The sequence below is a fragment of the Myotis myotis genome, unplaced genomic scaffold (genome assembly GCF_014108235.1).
Source record: "Myotis myotis isolate mMyoMyo1 unplaced genomic scaffold, mMyoMyo1.p scaffold_m19_p_18, whole genome shotgun sequence".
In the NCBI taxonomy this organism is placed as follows: Eukaryota; Metazoa; Chordata; class Mammalia; order Chiroptera; family Vespertilionidae; genus Myotis; species Myotis myotis.
Window position 1 is genome coordinate 41,940,384 of NW_023416322.1, and position 13,304 is coordinate 41,953,687.

At 45.3% G+C, this 13,304-nt stretch overlaps 1 protein-coding gene across 4 annotated transcripts in view; it reads left to right on the top strand.

The window, feature by feature from the left end:
* The window catches only part of DPYD (dihydropyrimidine dehydrogenase), a 351,367-nt gene that overhangs the window by 109,168 nt on the left and 228,895 nt on the right, over nt 1–13,304 (top strand). For all 4 annotated transcript variants that reach the window (XM_036344651.1, XM_036344652.1, XM_036344654.1 and 1 more), the window contains exon 5: nt 8,466–8,627. In XM_036344651.1, coding sequence (XP_036200544.1) covers nt 8,466–8,627 — 162 coding nt within the window. The remainder of the gene's footprint in view (nt 1–8,465; nt 8,628–13,304) is intronic.

The following is a 13,304-nucleotide window of genomic DNA, read 5'->3' on the forward strand; positions in this document are numbered from 1 at the left end:
TGGAGATCTTTTTTGTTACTGTTTTTAATGTTAGATGAAACTGGAAAGCGTTGATTTTCCCACTGATTTGCATATTTTATAGCATCTCTGTGCTTTTGTGTGCCTTTTATATCTAGATAAATAAATGTAATACACACGTTAGAGAAAAGCTTGACTGCCTGACTCCCTGTGAGATGGAAGATGCTTTAGCACAGATCCCTAGTGAAAGTACCCGGCAGAGTTTATTGTTGTATCAGTAATACTTGTAAGAAGCTTCTGAAGAATAGGACAAAGATCTGCCATATCAGATATTGAAATTCCCTGTAAGGCTACTCTGCTCAAAACCACGAGGTGTTGGTGGAAGGACACACATTTCTGGAGCAGATGAAAGTTTGTAAAAAGAACCCAGTGAATATGAGAGCCTTTTTGGAAGATGATGGGTTCTTTGAAACGTGGCTGTGGAATAATTTTGACTTTACGTTCAGGATCCGCGGTCAGGCCATCAGATGAATGTTACCTGGACTTGCTTTTACATATAAAAAGAAACATAGTTAAGGATAATTTTGAAGCTCCAGACTAAGAGCAGATTTTGCGGTGCACATTTTAAAATGTATTTTTAACATAATAACTCACCAAACATGAAACCAAGTGGAAGTTTTTTTTGCCATGCACGTGTGAGGCTAACCGGTAACTTCTCTGTTAATCAGAGGAGTTTCTGGAAATGTGAATGAGATTAACAAGCCAGCCCAGACGACGCGACGCAAGGGCAGAAGCTATACACATTATAGACGAGGTGATACAAGTGATTAATAATGACATTAGAAGGGTCCTCCTATTGCTCAGAAATATTAGTAGGCCAGTCAAAGGACGGGACGCCAGTTCCTCCCCATCCGATTGTTGAAGTCAAAATGTTCAGTAACCTTCTGTGCCGTTCAGGAGGAAGAAAACAGGAAGTCTCGTACCGTGGGAAATGCTTGGCTCTTGCGAACATTTCTATACTCTTGTGCCAGAAACGCTTTACTATTTGTCCTTCCGAGGGAAATAAAAGCACCACCATGCAATAGCGTACGCACGGAGTAGTGATTGTGGCAATTGTAGGATTGTTTTGAAATACAGAAAACTCAAGACAACTAGAGGGCCCATCATTTAAAAAATGGCCAGCTCTGTTACACTGTATTTTATAGACTGTTATGACTATGTTTTAGAATTGTATTGCTGTTATATTTATTGATCTAGAAGTATATCCTTAGTAAGATAAGAAGAGTAGGCGGCATCTTAATATGAATAGCATGGCACTCTCTTTAGAAAAAAACCCAACTTATATATAAGCTGAACCTGGACTAGAAGGATTTAATTTAAACTTAATCTCCTTCATTGATTGAGGTTGAGGGAGGGGAGGAGAGAAGTTATTAGCATGTTTCTTCTAAAGCTCCACATTATTATACTTCTACAATGAGCATGTCTATTTCTAGTAAAAATAATACGTCAAAATTTAATAGTGAATTAAAATAGAGCCCAAAGGTTACAGAGTAACATGCGACAGGCCCTACGCTAATTTTTTATGTTGGTATCGAATGAGGGAAAGATTTGGATTTTTCCCCCCTAAATGACTAATTGTTCCATATCTGTTTGTATATAGTATATCTCCCCACTATTCTGAAATGCCACCTTTGCCACATATTTAACTCTGGATTCGTGTAGGCCTGTTTCCAAACCATCTGTTTACCCTGTCGATCTGTCTCTGACAGGCCTGCGGGGTTCTTACTCCTATGCTGTGTCATGTACATTATCAGTAGGTAAGGATGTTTCCCAGATATTGTACTTATTTTCCAAATACCCTAACTTTTCTCTTAGTGTATAATTAGTTTTACAAAATGTTCTACAAAATAATTATGGATCGCTGTGTTCAGACCATAATAAAATATTAATTTACAATTATCAATGCAAGTGTAAGCTCATTTCTGCCTCATTTGTCAGCTGATACAACATTAACTAAATTTTTCAGAATTCAACCTTTAGCTTTAATCTACAACTTCCTGAGGTTAGTCTGGCAAATGGTAGGATTTCAAAACGAAGGGCTGGCATCTTATTTTCAGAATGCCCCATTTTCTTTAATGTGTTGTGGGGAAGAAGATAGATGAATGTGCACTGTTGAATCATTAATGCTTAGCAAAATCTATCTCATTTCTGTTTTGTAAAACATGCCTTTGGGCCTTTAAAAGATTACATTTTTACTTTTAATCCCAGCCAATATAATGTGGAATGGTAACTGCTTTTCTTCATATTTGCTTCCAAAGAAGAATATTTAGTTCTGAAAAACTTCCTATAACTCACAAATTGTTAGTCAAGCCATTATAAAACTCAAGCAGTATAAAAACTAAAAGTAACGCAAGTAGAACTAAAGGAGAAAGACGTTCATTGTGTATCGTAAGCCAGTTTCATTGGGAACCAGTAATAACACATTGTTTGTGGTTGTGTGTCTGTATATGGACACATTTAAATAGATGCCTTTGTAAATACTTTTGAAAATGGCATCTATGTTTAAAATACAACAACGATATATGGCCCATATTTGCATTAATTTGCATAATTAAACTTTTTCTTTAGTGTCATCAAGACAAAGAATAGTTGGTACAAACACATAACATCCTCATTAGAATATTTTTAATGTTAATAAGTAAAAGTCAAGGGAACAGAAGCCAGACAAGTGAAGTTGTAATCTAACGAGCCATCTCATTGTATGAAATAAAAATTTGGAACCCAGCAAGGCGAACTGACTTGTTGGGGTCATGCAACTACTTAGTAACGTAACTGAATGTTCCGGAACCTTGTCCGGTGTGCTTCTGCCTGCCTCCCACTGCACTATCTGCAGGAGTACACGATCTATACTCTGAGTTACTATTCAGATATGATGCCCTAAATAAGTAACCCATGTGCTATTTGTGGGCGCTTTCTAAGTGCTATTAACACCCTTTTCAATTTTTATTTACTTATTTATTTTAAATATATTTTTATTGATTTCAGAGTGGAAGGGAGAGGGAGAGAGAGAGATAGAAACATCAATGATGAGAGAGACTCACTCATCGGCTGTCTCCTGCACGCCCCACACGGGGGTTCGAGCCTGCAACCCGGGCATGTGCCCTGACCAGGAATCGAACCATGACTTCCTAGTTCATAGGTTGACACTCAAGCACTGAGCCACACTAGCCTGGCCTATTCACATCTTGAATGGTGGATAAAGGGTATAACGTCATCATAAAGAAACTGCAGCTTTGTGTTTTGAAAATGACTTTGATAAATCGAAGAGTGTTAACTTAATATCATCAAAACTAATTCTAATTTTGAAAGGAATAATGGGTTTAAATTAGTGTCCATGGCAGGGAGAGTGCTCTGACACATCTGTTTGTAGCCACTGTACAGTGCCGTACAGCTGTCATCAGCCCTAATGTCATCACCCAGTGTGCTACACACCACAGCACCCTGACAGGTAGGGCAGCTCTCATTCTCGTCAGAAAATAGTCTGACTTCATTTTTTTTGAATAGAAGAAAATAGGAGTGTTCAATTATAGTCTAGCTCCAATAGCATAAAGACGGAAATTTTGAGCTTATTAAGTAATTATCTTATGCGTTTGGCGTTTTGCGGGAGACACTGGGCTTGCTTCAAGTCTTGTTTGGGGTCAGGTTATTTGGGGTGAGATTGTCTTGAGCTCTTTCTCTCCTCCGATTTATAACTTTGCTATTACATGCATTTGTTACTGGGAATATAAACTTATTTTTAAAACTCAACTAACAATTTGACTTGAATATTTTTGCTGTTTAAATTAACAAATGATTTTTTAAAAACAAAGAAACAACAAAAGCCTCCACCATTTTTCTCTGTGTGGCTGAATCTTGGTAATCAGCACATGTTGTTTTTTCCAGTGTATTTTAAATTAAATCAGAGAGGGAGTCATTCTCCATTCTTTCCTGAGTCACGTGTGATGTTGCTTTGTTTTCAGTACCGCATCTTTCAGAAGAGAGAGATGAAGTTTAAAAATACATCCAGACGCTAAATTTCTACTTCAGATCCTAGCCACCAAATGCCCCATTAGTCTGTGTTCATTTTTGTCTGTTCAGGTAAAAAAAGAATAATATTTAAGCCATAATTCTGGTTACTTTTTAGAAAGATATACAACTTAGTTGAATTTTTAAAATATATTCTTATTGATTTCAGAGAGACAGGCAGTGCGGGAGAGAGAGAGAAACATTAATGATGAGAGAGAATCATCCATCAGCTGCCTCCTGCACGCCCTCTGCTAGGGATCAAGCTGAGACCTCCTGGTTCATGGGTCTATGCTCAACCACTGAGCCACACTGTCCGGCAAAAGTAAAAGTTACCTGAAAACAACCTGCATACCTGGCCCATGTTTTGTACCTTAGCGCGTGATTTGAAAGCCCCAGTGAGTGACAGAGAAGCTGATGGGTAAGTTAGTGGACAGGAGAATGTTCAGTGCCTGTTCTTTTGTGTTGATACACACACAGCAAAACATAACCAACATTTTTTATTTTTTTTTTGCCTTTTCAGTGTTTGTTTAGCGAAGGGGTACAATTCCTCAGACTTAGGCATAAGATTCCTCCTCGCCCAGATCCCTCCGAACAGGCCCTTCCGTGCCCTTCCCCCAGGGGAAGGCCAGACGCCGGCGACCGATGGAATAACAAAGGCGCCGGGTGAAGTGGGTCTGAGTGTGGAGGCGGCGGCCGGGGGCTCTGAAGGGCCCTCCACGTGTCGCTGTGCGGGCCTTTCCTCTGAGAAAGGCTTGGGGCTCACAGGCCAGGGCGCGGGGAACCGCCCACTTCCCGGGAGAGGAAAGAATTCCTATGGATTGTGACGGGTCCGTGGGCAGAGCTGATGGGTGCTCCCTTTCGCGTGGGTTTCTGGGGCTCTGGCTCGGAGCACACAGATCCCCGGGCGGTGGGGGGGGGGGGGGGGGAGGATGTTCCCTGCCACGTCTCCACGCTTGTTCGTGAGGACGATGGTGAAGGCTCAGCCATGGCCACGCGCGTCTTGTTCTGTGGCGCGGCGAGGCTTTCCTTTCTGATACCATCCTGTCTTTACATTCCTGTCATTTCACTCCATTTCGGAGAATTTCCACATTATCTGTGCAATCATCTTTTTCAAATATATACATTTTTATTTATTTCAGAGAAGGGAGAGAGAGAGAGAGAGATAGAAACATCGATGATGAGGGAGAATCATTGATTGGCTGCCTCCTGCACGCTTCCTACTGGGGATTCAACCCACAACCCAGGCATGTGCCCTTGACCGGAATCGAACCTGGGACCCTTCAGTCCGCAGGGTGACACCCTATCCACTGAGCCAGACCAGCCAGGGCGTCTGTACAACTGTCTTCCCGGCTGGTCCCTTAATGCTGACACCTTCCTGTTAAAAAGTGCCCAAACCCGCCCCTCTGGTCGGGAGTCAGGATTCTCGTAATTCGGTGCCAACACTTTTCCCAACTGTCTTGGAATCGTCACTTCCTCGGTGAGAGAATGCACTGACGTCGCCAGATTGCCACGCGGTCGCACCAGATGTTTCTGGACACTCTGGAGTGTGCCCCGCACGCCTTTCCCGCGCACCGGAGCCCTGTCTCCCCAGAATCGCTTCCACGGCCGCCCATGCCGAGCGGACGCTACACCGCAGTCCGACGTGACTTCTTCCCTCTGGTCCCGGCGTCTCGATGTCGGGGAGCAGGCGTTGGACGTTCCCAGAAATTGCTATGGTGCTGCTTATTTGTGAAGCCCTCAGTCATTCTTACTAATTTTTAAAGTTTTCGAGGCCTCCGACAATTTTATTTCGGTGTAAGGTGAGACGTGGAGTCGCCGGCGTGTTGAAGAGCCACTAAACGGTTTCATTGTCGGTGATCTGCTGTCCCAGGAGTGGGACAGGCGCTTGAGTATCGGCATCTTCCCGGGCCTTCACGGGTCAGGCAGGCGGCTGTGAATCCCAGCTCTGCCGTTAAGGCTGTGTGACCCTTTGGCAGATTATTTAACCTTTCCGCCCAGGTCACCTTGCTTATCCGCTGCCCTTCACAACACACTCCTCGGACGCATTCAGAAAATGTGCACGGAAGAGCCATTCTCACGTGTCAGACGTGTCTTGGTTGCTAAGGAGACACATTGAATATGACAAATGCAGTTAAATCATTGCGAATACCGTTAAAAGTATGCATTAAAGTCTATTTTTAAATGTGTTATTCCTTTGCAGAATGGCAGTTTGATTCTCTTAAAACAGATTTCAGTATCCTGGTTATGTTTTGCGTGGTTTCATCTATCTGGTTTGCCTTTTCTTTGCCTGAATTGTCATCAAGATTATTTTAAAGCCTTTTTCTGCTAACGTCACCGCCTGGGCCACCGGGGCTCTGCCTCGTTCACCTCTTATTTTCTCAGATCATGAGGCATTTAATTGTCTCTTCTTGTGCCGAAAAGTTTTTTTGTTTTTTTTTTATCGAGTGCCGTACGTCTTACATAAGATGAGTGTGGATAAAGAATAAATAGAAAGGCGGGCAGAGTGCTGGGAATGTACCAGAGTGTCAATAAATACTGAAGGTGATTGTTGTTTATCGTCATCAGTGGTCTGTAGTCTCTAATAACTGCATTTCTGCTTGAGGTCACTCACGGGAGCCAAGTGTATGGTTTCAAAGACCTTTGAAAGGATTTTAAACCAAGCCAAAGGCAAAATAGATGTGTGAGTTTCATAGCATTAAGTACCTTCCACAATCTCTTTTTAAAACTGTATTATTAGTGCAGTTTTTTATTTACAGAAAAATTGTGAAGATTGTGCAGAGAATTCCCATATGCATCTGCACGCAGTTTCCCCTGTTAACATTCGTATTTTAGCACATTTGTTCCAATTAATGAAACATTATCATTAACTGAGCCTATAGTTGCTTCAGATGTTCTCATTTCTACCTAGTCCTCCTTTCTGATCGAGGGTTTTGTCCAGAATAACATAGTACATGTAGTTCTCATGTCTCCTTAGGTCCTCTTGACCGATACAGTTGTTTTCAAATTATCCTTATTTTTTTATGTCCTTGACAGTTTTGAGGATTACTGGTCAGGTCTAAATCTCTCTTTGATTAGGGGAAAAAATGGCCCCGAAATATGAAACTTGTTATTTTTGTTCTTTATTTAGTAGAGGAAGACACCATTTTTGGACAAGTTGGGTTCAGCAGCCTCTGGATACCGTGCGTGGGATCCGGAGCGTTGGGTCGTGGCCAGGGGTGTGGGAGGGCGTGGGGGACGGGAGCTCGCCAGGTGGCCCAGGAGGATGTGTACTGCGCGTCGCCTGCACCTTTGGTTAACAGTATGGGAGAGAGGGTGATAATCAGCTCGGAGTGCTTTTTTTCGTGGTTTTCCCCCCCCCGAATTTTTACAAAAGTTGATTTGAGCCACGTGGGGGAACATAGGAGACTTGGTGGGAAAGTTTGTAGGAAAGTTCTGAGGAAAGGAGCCCGCCCCGTTTGTCGGAATTTCCCTCCTTACAAACTCGGCAACCAGGCCTCCGGGCACGGAGTTCTTCACACACAGTTTCCCTGCAGACGTCGGGGGTGGCGAGAAAGGGCCCCAGCTGCTGCTCATGCAGTGCCACTGTTTTCGTTTCGTTTTTTTAAACTTTAAGATTTAGGTTTTGCCCGGCCGGCGGGGCTCGGTGGTTGAGCGTTGACCGTATGAACCAGGAGGTCAGGGTTCCATTCCCGGTCAGGGCACAGGCCTGGGTTGCCAGCTCGATCCCCAGTGTGGGGCGTGCAGGAGGCAGCCGGTCAGTGTTTCTCTCTCATCATTGATGTTTCTCTCTCTCCCTCTTCCTTCCTCTCTGAAATCAATAAAAATATATTTTAAAAAAAGATTTAGGTTTTAAAGCTTGTACAAGCAGTATATACCTCACTTACCACTGTTAAAAATGAAAACAACTTAGGGCAGGCTATAGCTAGATGCCTTGTAAAGAAAATGATTACAGAACACTTACATTTTAAAGTTTAGTTTTCCAAAATTGATGACTTGTTCATTTATCCCAGCGGTTCTCAACCTGTGGGTCGCGACCCCTTTGGGGGCCGAACGACCCTTTCACAGGGGTCGCCTGAGACCATCAGAAAAAACATATATAATTACATATTGTTTTTGTGATTAATCACTATGCTTTCATTATATCCAATTTGTAACAATGAAATTGGGGGTCACCACAACACGAGGAACTGTTTTAAAGGGCCGCGGCACCAGGAAGGCTGAGAACCACTGGCTTATCCATATGCCCTGTACTGAACACTCCTAGATGCTGCATCCTCTGCGGGTTACTACTTGATGGGTCCTGATGGGAAGCAGTATTATTGAAAGCCTTGCATCTTTTATGTCTTGATCTCCAACCCGGTTACCTCATAGAACGGGCCTTCATTTGAGTGTTGAAGGTAGGCTGGTACGTCATGACATTTTATTTTATTTTATTTTGGCAGAACTATTATGGAGCCGCCAAGATGATTTTCTCGGACAACCCCCTCGGCCTGACCTGTGGGATGGTGTGCCCCACCTCCGACCTGTGTGTTGGCGGCTGCAATCTCTGTGCCACCGAGGAGGGGCCCATCAACATCGGCGGGCTGCAGCAGTTCGCCGCGGAGGTGAGGGTGCCCACTGCTTTCTCCCTCTTACGGCGCGGAAATGGGAAAGTGGCTTCACACTCGTCGGTGCCGTGTTGGTCTCCGAAGTGGTTAGTGTGAGAACACAGCTCAGCTGTGTGCTGTGCCCCCGACGGTATTTTTATCCCACAACTTGACTAGAAAAAACATGAAATTTCACAAAACCATATGTCAGATGCGTTGCAGCCCCAGAAGGTTAATAAAATGCTTTGACTACAAGTCGCATCCATGAGAGGACCTGGAAGTAGAATGTGTTCATTAACTGTACACGGGAGTGTTCAATCGTGGGCCCCCGTTAATCTTCACAGTTTGAGATAACACGGCCGGGGTTAGAGGATTTCCAGAAACGCCCTGAAGCCTCTTCATCAGCGTGCGGTTTTGTGAACGTACAGGTTTGAGGGAGGAGACGGCGAAAGCATTTGTCACTGTTGACTTGGGAGGCGGGGCCGTGGCTTCCTCTGTCAGGAACCCTGTGTAGGTGACGCGGATTCCCTGCGTCCCCTCTGCTCTCTGGGGTTTCCTGGGAGTCGGCCGCCCTGTCCGCTCCCGTGTATCATTTAAAGGATCAGCTTCTACGGAGGCTCCACGAAGATTTTGTAAGCCTTGGGGTCCAGTTTGCTAAAAGGCCAAAGTAAATGCCTGTCAGCCCTGGATTTTCCATTAATGACTTCCCTCTCCGGCTCTGTCAACTCCAACCTGACGTCCTCTTTCCTTGTAGGACCCCCCCCCCCCCCCCGCCCCCATATCCCTCCAGCGTAAGTCTCACTTGGCTTTGGTGATAAATCAGGGTTATTCCCCCCCTGCCTTCTGACAGGTCAATTCCCGGGAAGGGCTCCTGGGGATGAGAAAATAGAAACAATTGGAGGTTGTGAGTCGTTGCAATAAATTCTGGGATTTAATTTCCTTTCTTGCCGAGTGCACCGTCGCATAGGCGTACCTGACCAGTGCGAGGCAGGCTCCTCACCACCCCGGAGCACCCTTCGCGGCTGGAGAAGATTCCCTTGAATTCGCCCACAGGTTTCTCTGGGACCCACCGTCTCTTCATTAATCCAGGGCGGGCTTGCAAGGATGGAGTAAGCAAAAGGCACGCGGTCTGTATATGAGCTAGCATGGCATTCCAAAGCAAAAGGAGTGAAAATAATATCGTAAGGTTTCCTGTGACCCGGGGGAGAGAGCGAGGGAGAGAGAGAGAGAGAGGGAGAAAGAGAGAGAGGCATTCCTCTGAGATCGCTCACTTGGTTTTAACGGAGTCCCACCAGCCCTTTCCGAAGCAGAGTCTATTTATTTATGACACAGCACCAATCAGGACAGCATTCGGTGCCTGTTAAGTGAACCGTGGCATTTAGAATAGGCACGTATTTTCCAATCTCATCTCAATATACTTTGTGTACTTATGGCTTCAAATCAGTCTATGAAACCATTAAAAAAAAAATCTCCCAGGGAAACTGTGGGGGAGAGCTTTCCATCCATTCTTGAAAGCTCACCGCTTAGGGCAAGTTATTCTAGAAAGTTCTGTCTTCTCCAAGTCAAAGGGCGGTTGGCTTAAACATACCACCTGTCAACAGTGTTGTGACGATCAGCAGAACACACACGAGGTGCTAACGTCCTGCCCGTGAGCAGGAAGAGGAGGACGTGCCAAGCGCTGCCATTCCTTCAAACTGTTGATGTGAGCGCCTGAGCCGCAGCGGGCAGGACGCAGACACGCTCCTGCTTGCTTGTCTGGGAAAACAGACTGATGTGCGACCTTTCCAGAATCTGAATCCGCTTTTTCAGCCAAATTAAGTAAAGGTTAGGAGAGCAGGCTAAAATCGTGTGATATTTTCAGAATTGTTTTTCCTGTAACTTTTAATAAGTGATTTTTAAAATATCGACTCTGTATACAGTCTGCCATTTTTGGTGAAACCCATACCTTACACTATCCCATTGGAACCTGGGCATGCGACATGGAGGGACTGTGGTGGGAAATATGAGTGGCACAGAGGACGGCCTGCAGCGGAGTCTGGAGGCCCTGCCTTTTGTGGGGTGTGTGCGTGCGTGTGCGTGTGTGTGGGGGGTGTGTGTGTGTGTGCATGCGTGCGTGTGGGGGTGTGTGTGTGCGTGTGTGGGGGGGGTGTGTGTGTGTGCGTGTGTGTGGTCACTTTACTCAGTCCTTTGCTGGCTGCACATCTGCCGTGACCTTGCTCCGGACACACGTGTGTGCCTTCGGGACACACAGGCCACGGGCTGGTCCCGCCTCTGGGGGAGGCAGTTGCCCTCGTTCAGGGAGGTCCGTCAGTGTGGCTTCCGTAAGACCATTTGGCACTGACAGCACTCATACTAACAGTGTGGTTTGGATTTTCTCATCCATCACGTGGGGGTTTTGAAATGTCTCTTCTCAAGTGTAACCCTTGAGGTTTCCGTGTTAGCATGTGCTGGGGCACTTCATTCAGTTTGTGAGAAATCCTGCATTTATGACACTTAACAGGCCAGCGCCACTCATTGCCTCTCACATGGAACTAATGAATTGTTGCAAAAGGAGAATGAAATGAGAATAGATCTTCTGCTTGTTTTCCTGAAGTTTGAAAAGATAACTCTAAGTAGATTATTAGCTGCATGCCGAGTCCATTTTCTCCTGCTGCTGTTATTGAGTTAGGGAGGCCATGTAGGAAAATTAAAATTAAAATTCCAGGGCTCTAACATTTGACTTGAAATGTTAAAGTTAATGAAGGTCAGAGGATTGGTATTAAAATTGCTGCATCAATTAGGCACTTTTAGGAATACATTAGATTTTGATATCTAAAAGTGGTATTTGTTTTTTGCAATAAATATTCTATGAGATTTTTTAAATATATTTTTATTTATTTCAGAGAGGAAGGGAGAGAGCAAGAGAGAAAGAGAGAGAGAGAAACATCAATGATGAGAGAGAATCACTGATTGGCTGCCTCCTGCACTCCCCACACTGGTGATCTAGCCCGCAACCCAGGCATGTGCCCTGACCAGGAATCCAACCATTGACCTCCCGGTTCATAGGTCAATGCTCAACCACTGAGGCACACCGGCCGGGCTATGAGATTATTTTAATACCCATTAAATATGCTCTTTGTATGGCATTACTTCTTGACACTGTACTTTTAGTTAAGATTTTATACTTTTAGTTGAGCATGGGACTGACACATGAAATTCCAGACCCCCTCAGGGAGCTCACTGAGAAGAGAAGTCCTTCTTAGGTGTCGTATGAATTGTATGTCTGCGCGCGTTTGTAATACCACTTCTCACTTGACGTGGCCCGCCCCTTGTCCCAGCATTGTACACTACTTACACACCATTACAGACCATGTGCATTTAGTTCTACATTTTATTAAGTGAGCTCGGTTCACATTAATTTAATCAGTCCTCACAATACAATAAAAATACAGTATTATCGTTCAAACAGCCAGGCCTCATGTGACTACATGGAAGAACCTTCGACAGTTACTTAAACGACACCAGCATTGATAGTTTGCTTCGGTGCTACAATAATTAGGTTGACAAATTGTGAGTGAAGAAGGAACATGCTTACTCGTTCCTTTGTGACCATTTTACTAGGAAAAAACCCCAAACCTCTACCTTACCGTTTTGGAACAGGGAGGTCACGAAAAGCCTTCCCCGTTTGCCTTGCCCAAGCATATGCGAGGAGATTATAGAAAAATCGATACTCATACATAGCAGAGTATTGCATGTCCTCTCTCCAATAATGTATTTTTGTGATACATCCGCCCATCATAGAAAAGTGGAGACACAGAAAAAAACACACGTGTGCCGTCCTCAAAGGAAACCCAGTTATCAAAGAACAAACAGACACTGTGCGGACACCGAAAGGTGAGCTTGGATAGGCTCCTCCTGGATGTTTGTCCTCTGGGCCGCTTTGTAAAGAAAATGACCAAACACACAGACACTTCGGAGAGGACGTTGCTAATCGTGAACCCAGGGCGGCAGGAGCAAAGCAGACCACCCGGCAGACGGGCTGGCGTGCACACCAGTGCCCTAAGCTCCCGCTGGGTAGCGTTCGATGAGTGAAGCCAGCGTTGGTGGGGCCTCGCTGGGGCCCCAGGGCTGCTGTGAGCGGCTGCTGAACTCCGGGCCTGCGGCAGGTTGGAGCTCCTCGCAAATAATACAAGCCAGCAACTGCAGTGCCGCCACGGTGGTGCGACGTGCGCTCACATCCCGCCTTCGTCCATTTGTGTCACTTGGTGTCGGAGGTGATGACACGTCCGTGCGAAGAAGAGGACCGGGCAGCGACGCGCAGCTGCGGTAGGTGACAGCGGCGTGGGGCGCCACGTGTGTGTGTGAGGTCTCACTCTGTGTGGAGGGCACCCTTCGAGGCACATCAAGGAGGTGATGGCTGTTTTTTTTTTTTTTTTTCCATTTTGGACACGAAGAAACTAAAGATAAAAAATAAAAAATCACAGTTAACACAGTCCTGTTGTCCTGGAGGGACAGGCACGTAGAACTTGATGATCCTCCGTCAAAATCACCTGCAGTGAGCGCTCGTCTCCATCTTCTGTGTAAGGAGCAGGAGCCCCATGAAGTTCCTTAGCTCCCACAAGCTGGCATCTCCTACGGGCAGGTCTGGAGCACACAGCCAGGACTCCATCTGTGCGATGTCCCAGGCTCACTGGCCCCAGGTAACGTCACAGTCCC